Source organism: Amphimedon queenslandica, unplaced genomic scaffold (assembly GCF_000090795.2).
Source record: "Amphimedon queenslandica unplaced genomic scaffold, v1.1 AMPQUscaffold_11876, whole genome shotgun sequence".
NCBI classification, from domain to species: domain Eukaryota; kingdom Metazoa; phylum Porifera; class Demospongiae; order Haplosclerida; family Niphatidae; genus Amphimedon; species Amphimedon queenslandica.
Window position 1 is genome coordinate 5,275 of NW_003547884.1, and position 7,612 is coordinate 12,886.

Sequence of the window (7,612 nt, forward strand, 5' to 3'; positions counted from 1 at the left end):
AACTGGTTTAACTGCTACAAGATTAAGTACTGGTTTAACTCATGTAAGACTCTCCTGGTCTACTGTATCAGGAGCTACTGGTTATGAGGTCTACTATCAACTGTCTAGTAATACTCCTGTTAGTGTATCTAACACTAGTTATACAACAATCAATATAGTAGGATTGTTTCAAGGGACTACATACACTTTCTATGTTGTATCTTATGGATCAGCTTCTCTACCTAGTGGTAATGCTTCAGTTATGTTAACAATTAGTGAGCTATATAGCAGCAGTAGTTTAGAGATTTTATAATGTATTTTAGGTAATCCAGTAGTTAATAATTTCATGGCTACATTAATTTCAAGTACTATCATTACATTATCATGGAGTCCACCAACTGCTGTAGTCCCAATTAGTTATAATATTATTAGTAGTTGTAGAAGAGTATGTGAATCATTAAATAATAGTAATAGTGAAATAGCAGTTTCATCACCACATACTTCAACTGGTATACCTCCTTACAGTCAATGTGCCTTTGATCTTATTGGAGTATATGGAGCTGAGATAGCTTTTTTAAGAACCAATTATTTAGCTACTACACTTTCAACTGGTAAAACAACTTCTATAAAATTATTATCATTTTTGCCTATAGCTCCTACTGCACCAGTGGGTGATATTATAATCTCATCAGTAGAGTCAGTCTCAATGACTGTCTCATGGGATGAAGTACCTTGCAATGGAAGGAATGGACCAATCACTGGATACTACCTCACATACACTAACATCACTTCAAACACTAGTTATACTGTTAATATCACTGGAGGAGACAACAGAATGTATAATCTCACAGGATTAATACCATATACTAACTATACTGTGAGTATAATACCTTATAATTATAATATAAATGGACCAGCTAGACAAGAAATACAATTAACTGCTGAATCAAGTAAGTCAATGAGATAATGATCAGTTTAACATGATTTTAACACAGTTTCTGGTGTAATAACTGATCTAAAGCATGCAAGTATCACACTAGCTAAAATTAATATCTCATGGAATCCTCCTACAATACCTAATGGTATCATTACAGTATATGAGATAAGATATAGAGAGTCTACTGGTCCATACAATATAACTAACACTACTAACACTTATTACAGTATAGTAGGATTGATACCTAATACTAGTTATACTATTGGAGTGAGAGCATATACTAGTATTGGACCAGGAGAATGGACTGATAGAGAATATACTACTATTGAAATACGTAAGAAATTACTCTAATTGATTTTCATTTATTTAATTTCAGCTGTCATTCAAAACTTCTCAGTAAAAAAGTTCCTTTCTACAGCAGTGATAGCTGTGTGGGGTTCAGTTCCTGGAGCTAGTCATTATACTGTCTATTATGAGTCAACCAGTAGCTCCTCAAGAAAGAAGAGACAAGTAGAGACAGGAATGAGAGTATTCCCAGGTGATACTACTGAAGGTCTAATAGGAGGATTAGATCCTAATCTGAACTACTTGTTCTTTATATCTACATCATTTAATTTTAATCAAATCAATTATGAAGGACAGAGGACTCAGCCTGTACATTTACCATCAGGTTTGTACTATTTTTCTTAAGTTTGCATGATAGACAAGCAGAAATGTGCTCCATTGTGCTCAAGCTGCACAATATCTGCTTGTCTATCATGCAGGTTTAAGCATGCTGTTTAGCATCAGCATTGTTATACAATACATTAAATTAGTAACACACACTAATGATTATAATAATTATGTGTAAACCATTTTTATAGTTTCTTATCCTACTGCAATAAGTACAGTTAGTGTTACTACTGCAACAACTACTGTATTAGTCAATGATAATGAGGAAAATAATGGATTGATAGTTGGTGTAACTGTAGTATATATACCCATGATAGCACTAATACTGGTTGTGATTGTTATACTAGTAATTGTTTTACAAATGAAAAGAGCTAATAATAATCAAAAGAGGTAAATATACTGGTACATATTCATTGCAATAAAATTTCAAATTTGTATGTGGGATAGAAAACAGGATAATGACATTGTAATGGAATGCAGTCCAGCTTATGCTACAACTGAATTGAAAACAAAGTTAGTTAGTGTATATATTGAACATATCATATGCATATATCTATTACCATTAGATCAACTACTGAGCCAGTGTATGATACAACTAGCCCTGAGACAACTCTTCCACCATCTGCTACTACTGAATATGAAATACCAACCATTTCATAATGCATATATTGGTCTTTTTGTGCACTATTTAGTTATATAAATAAACAGTGTCCACTACCATGTAGTGACTGAGTGAGTAGTAGTTAACTAATGTACAATGTGTTTGTGTTATAGCTATTGTAAATTTTTCTACTGTTAGTTAAAATAACACTCAAAACTTACGTTAGCAATATGCAACAGATGGTTGCATAGCTTATTCTATATCTTGTACTAACAAAGACATCCAAACTTAGAGTGCACTGAGTTATGAATGTCATAAATGACAAATAAAAATATGCAGCTAATTTTTGACTATAATAAGATTGAAAAATTATCATTTCAAAATGAATGTATACACAAGTGTATGGATAGTGTGTGGTGGAGTGTGTTCATTTGATGGTGTCAAGGTTCCTCTAGAGTTCTCTCTTGAGCCAGTCCAGCAGTGAGTGTATTGATATCAGGAGTGGAGGGATCCAGTGTCTGTAGCTCAACCAAATACTTATCAATAGCAACTGAGAAATGTCTAGAGGGAGAGAGAGAGAGAGAGAGAGAGAGGAGGAGGAGGAAAAAAAACCCAAGCACCATACCAAAATACCAAGCAATTTAGTACTTTTTTACTTAGCATTTATATAATTAGAAATTTAAAAAAGAATGGAGAGAATGGATGGAAAGAAATAAAAATACATTATTTTGCTATACACAATGTACATGTGTATTTCATAAGTTGCAAATACACATCTACTACATTTATGTGTACATATTCAGTACAATGCATCTAAAATGGCCTACTTGGTAGCTACTAGTGAACTGTTAGCAGTATAAGCTGATAGTAAAGCCAATAAAACTGACAGAACATGTAACGGTCGTCCTACTGAACCCCAAAATGTATCCTAAAAATAAAAAATAATAAAATTAAGTATGCATTCAAATAAGGAAATGACCAAATAAGGACATAGATCTATACCTTTTCTTCAAAGAGGTTGTTGTAGAGTGTGAATAGGGTGGAGTAAGACACACCCACTTGATGAAATATGTCCGGAATGAAGACAGGATCCCACCCAGCTGACAAGAGTGCTGCTCTAACAGCTTAATGAGATAGGCTAACAGAGAGAGAGGGAGAGAGAGAGAGAGAGAGAGAGAGAGAGAGAGAGAGAGAGAGAGAGAGAGAGAGAATGAGATGCATAATTTATCAAAGTTTTTTTTTAGTTTCTTTACCAGTTGGAAAGTAGCTGTCATTTCTTGAATACAGTTTACCAAGTCTCAGTAGTCTGTCCCTCATGCTCTGCATTCTAGTGTTCCTATCATTGCCCAGTGTAGACTGGAGCTCTGCATGAGAAGTGAAGTATTTTATACCTTATAGCGGGAAATTTGGAGGGAATTGAATTTGGCGAATTGCTAAATTTTGGTCCTAATTTTAAAGATATAAATTGATGCCCTTATATGATACAGTTTCAGTTGATTCCAATAAGTTATGGGGATCAGAAAACTTTAAAGACTGGCTTTGTGTAGGAATAGTTACAATTAAATAACACATACAATACACTACAGTAACAGTAATGATGCATAAAGTATATTATTGTTACCTTGTTCTATAATTTCACTCCACAGTGATTCAATCAGTGTGACATCAAAATGGCCGGCACAATGAACAATGGACAACTTACACTCTGAGAGATTGAACGGATCAGCAAAATCACCATACAACTAAAAATAGAACAATATCATAAATCAAGCAATTTTATTACGTTTTCTGATACATATTGATGTCTTTATGCTCTGTAGAAAGTTTGAGCTGATTCCGACTTCAATTTTTCAAGTTACGGCCACTTTTAAAAATTGGCCGATTTCTGAATAAATCCCCTGTACTATAGCCCATGGTTATTTCTGAAAAATGACCAAAAAATCATCCCCAATTTTTATTATATTTTCTGATATATATTGATATCCTTATGCTCTGTAGAAAGTTTCAGCTGATTTTGACTAAAATTTTTCGAGTTATGGCCAATTTTAAAAATCGGCCAATTTCTGAAAAAAATCCCTGTACTATAGCCCATGGTTTTTTCCAAAAAATGGCTAAAAAATCACCCCCCATTTTTATTACATTTTCTGATACATATTGATGTCCTTATGCTCTGTGGAAAGTTTGAGCTGATTCCGACTAGAAATTTTCAAGTTATGGCCATTTTTTATAATCGGCTGATTTGTACTATAGCCCATGTTTTTTTTGAAAAATGGCTAAAAAATCACCCTCAATTTTTATTACATTTTCTTATACATATTAATGTACTTATGCTATGTAGAAAGTTTGAGCACATTATAATCAAAATTCTGAACTTCAATCTACATGTACGTACACGTGTACATACATGTACATGTAGCCATGTACTAACCTGACTGACATCCATCAGTTTTGAGTTGAGTTCAGTGATAGCTTGTTGAGTATGCTGTGAGTGATGGAGGGACTGGATACCTTGCAATATGGACAACTGTATTCTAGCAACCTGAGGAGCAGTAAAAAAGATAAAAAATGATAAATAGTCACTGTAAATGTAAATGTACATGTAATACAAGAATTAGGAAACATCCATTCCATCTATGTGTACATTTACACTTGCATGTACACAAAATTCCACTCAAAAGTATTAAATGCAAATTTCAGTATGACGTAGTTCCTACATGTACATATTTTCACTAACATGACACATCTAAGCCCCTTTAAAAAACGAACACAATTAATAATACCAACCCTAAAGTATATGTACATGTAATCTTTCTTTATTTCTTTCTTACCTCTATCTTCTCTTCCAGTTCATGAAGGAACTCTCCCTCACCACTGACGCTGGATACAGACCCACAGCTCTTAGCATACATCACCGCCCTTGATATGTACTCCAGCCTCCTGGAGAGGGTTAACTCAACACTGAGGGAGAGAGGGGGAGAGAGAGAGAACAAGATATAGAAGAGGTCACAAACACAAAGATTAATGTACATGTACATATAAACTAATTCAAATTAAATATACATTGTACATGTAACTGTAGTAGGTGACTTATATATATGTACATGTACATAATGTACTTTACCTTTCTTTTCTGGCAAGCTGGTCCAGTATCCTAGCAGCTGCAATATAGTTCTTATTCCGTTCATAATAGCGCCAGAGAATGTCCAGTAGAGGAGTATTGTCCTGCTGGAGGGTGGCAGTGTACTTTAAAAAATCCTCAACAAATGGAGACTGGATCTGGAGAGAGAAATAAAAGAAAATATATAATAAATATACTTGGAAAATAATTATTAGCAAATGTACATGTGCTATAGTGAATTCAAATGCATGTACATGGATATTGTAATTTAATGATTTTAATAATTTAAATGATTTAATGATTTTATTGATCTGCCCTCAAATATATTGAGGGCAGATCAATAATTATCATGAATTGCCAATCATCATTTCAGCTCTCTCCCAGTTTAATGGTAGTACTCCCTTAAATGTCAGGATAATGATGGTGGCTGCCTTAAGGGATGAGTCGCTTACCTAAATGAGCTTCTTGATTGTTTGTTAAAAGCCATTAGGGAGAGATTGTTACCATGCCGTATACTCCAGTAAAACTCCGTTTTTATGCCTGAACTTTATTGTAGTACAGGTGATACTGATAATGCAGGTCATACTGGTAATGCAAGTAATACTGGTAATGCAGGTAATACTGGTAATGTAAGTAATGTAGGTAATGTAAGTAATACTGGTAATGCAAGTAATACTGGTAATGCAGGTAATGTAGGTAATGTAAGTAATGTAGGTAATGAAGGTAACGTAGGTAATGTAAGTAATACTGGTAATGCAGGTAATACTGGTAATGCAAGTAATACTGGTAATGCAGGTAATGTAAGTAATGTAAGTAATGTAGGTAATGAAGGTAACGTAGGTAATATAAGTAATACTGGTAATGCAGGTAATACTGGTAATGTATAGGTATATTGCCATGGTAAGATGGTAATACAGGTACATAGGTAATAATAGTAGTAATGGTAATGTGTCCAGTTATATACTTTCTCAGAAAAATTCAGTGAAGTAGCTAATCTCTAAGCTTGACCATTTAATGAGGGAGCAGGTAAAAATAGCAAATGCCAGGGCTACAGAGGTTAAATCCTCCCAACTTTTTAGCAGCCAAGAGGGTTTTGTGGATGATCAATAAGAACTACATTTATATGGCTTAACTTAAAGTTAGTAGTGGCTTGTAGCTTCATTTATTGGCCTCGCCTACGCGAGCACTTCATCAGTCATTACTGTTACAGGATCATCCACAAGTAAGACAGTACATATTACCAAGCGCTAGCGCTTGGTATGTAGGGTTGAGTTGGACGAGCGCGCCCCCATAATGGCTGCCATCCCAGAAGCATTGAGCCTGTGTAAATCAGTCTTCAGGAATTCTTTATAGCTTATCTGACAGTCAAGATTTCCTTTATAATTTTATTGAAACAGGTTAGTGTTATAAAAAGTAGCTAAAAACTTCCACAAGATAGTTTTACGGCAATGAATGCATGCATGCCTGCATGCACCAAATGTTCAGGTTTCTCCTTCTTCTTCTTCTTCTTCCACAGTTAAGGAAGAACTACTGAACTAGTCCTACAGTTTTTATCCTAGAAAGATAATTTTTGCACGATTCTGTTGCGCTTAAGGGACGCTAGTGCAGTGTGGTTTGGCATTTTGATTCTACAAAATGATTTCTTGTCGTTATTTTCAAGTACACAGTTGATTCACCAAGTGGTTGGACGCCATTTTGATGCAGCCAACTGCGCATGCTCAGTAATAATTATTATAATGGCTGGAACTGGAAGAGCCTTTTACAATTACTGACGGTACTTACTGACTGATTTGTGATGAGATTAAGATGATGTGCGTGCCTAAAGACACGACTATCTACTGACACCACTCGCTTCAAGTGAGAGAAATTATTCTAAATAAACATCAATAATTTTATTCTTTAGTTACTATGACTACACTGACTTCTGTGTTTATGATTTATGTACCTCGTTTTACTTAATCTCTTCTAGTAAAGGTAAGTATATAGAGTAAATTGTTGGTTTTATGCTGAGTAAAGCATTCTATATGTTAAAGGGTGGGGCTTAAACGCCCTCTTCATGTCATAGATTTACTCTATTATCTATGCCCATGGCAACTTGTGTGGACCAGACATGGGGTCAATTACATTAGAAAGTAATATATTACTATTACTATTAACTAGAAAAAAATTCTATTACTATTACAATTACATGTTTAGTAGATGTAAATGTAATATATTACTATTACTATTACTTCACTAATTTCATTATTACTATTACTATTACTGCATATGCATGACTAAATGTAATCTAATTATATTACGATTA

General features: G+C 34.2%; 2 protein-coding genes across 2 annotated transcripts; one reads left to right on the forward strand and one right to left on the reverse strand.

The window, feature by feature from the left end:
- The first annotated feature begins 1,150 nt into the window (after positions 1-1,150).
- LOC109588763 (uncharacterized) lies at positions 1,151-2,341 on the forward strand. Its single transcript, XM_020004880.1, has 5 exons — positions 1,151-1,250; positions 1,293-1,586; positions 1,780-1,978; positions 2,036-2,101; positions 2,155-2,341. Exons 2-5 carry the CDS (start codon positions 1,439-1,441, stop codon positions 2,246-2,248), a joined length of 507 nt encoding a protein of 168 aa, XP_019860439.1. The 5' UTR covers positions 1,151-1,250; positions 1,293-1,438; the 3' UTR covers positions 2,249-2,341.
- Positions 2,342-2,545: 204 nt separating this feature from the next.
- On the reverse strand, positions 2,546-5,818 carry LOC105315064 (nuclear pore complex protein Nup155-like). The gene is made up of 9 exons (XM_020004878.1): positions 5,760-5,818; positions 5,311-5,465; positions 5,018-5,147; positions 4,618-4,728; positions 3,811-3,931; positions 3,443-3,553; positions 3,192-3,327; positions 3,017-3,117; positions 2,546-2,750 (listed from the first exon to the last, which is right to left on the reverse strand). Exons 3-8 carry the CDS (start codon positions 5,096-5,098, stop codon positions 3,096-3,098), a joined length of 582 nt encoding a protein of 193 aa, XP_019860437.1. The 5' UTR covers positions 5,099-5,147; positions 5,311-5,465; positions 5,760-5,818; the 3' UTR covers positions 2,546-2,750; positions 3,017-3,095.
- Positions 5,819-7,612: the final 1,794 nt, after the last annotated feature.

What these genes read in the sequence shown, in the direction of transcription:
- LOC109588763 (XM_020004880.1), top strand. Translation starts at nt 1,439, where the DNA reads ATGAGAGTATTCCCAGGTGATACTACTGAAGGTCTAATAGGAGGATTA. An exon ending in GCCTGTACATTTACCATCAG is followed by an intron (nt 1,587 to 1,779) that starts GTTTGTACTATT and finishes CCATTTTTATAG; the next exon opens with TTTCTTATCCTACTGCAATA. An exon ending in GCTAATAATAATCAAAAGAG is followed by an intron (nt 1,979 to 2,035) that starts GTAAATATACTG and finishes TATGTGGGATAG; the next exon opens with AAAACAGGATAATGACATTG.
- LOC105315064 (XM_020004878.1), bottom strand. Translation starts at nt 5,098, where the DNA reads ATGTATGCTAAGAGCTGTGGGTCTGTATCCAGCGTCAGTGGTGAGGGA. An exon ending in GAGTGAAATTATAGAACAAG is followed by an intron (nt 3,554 to 3,810) that starts GTAACAATAATA and finishes CTTCTCATGCAG; the next exon opens with AGCTCCAGTCTACACTGGGC. An exon ending in ACAACCTCTTTGAAGAAAAG is followed by an intron (nt 3,118 to 3,191) that starts GTATAGATCTAT and finishes TTTTATTTTTAG; the next exon opens with GATACATTTTGGGGTTCAGT.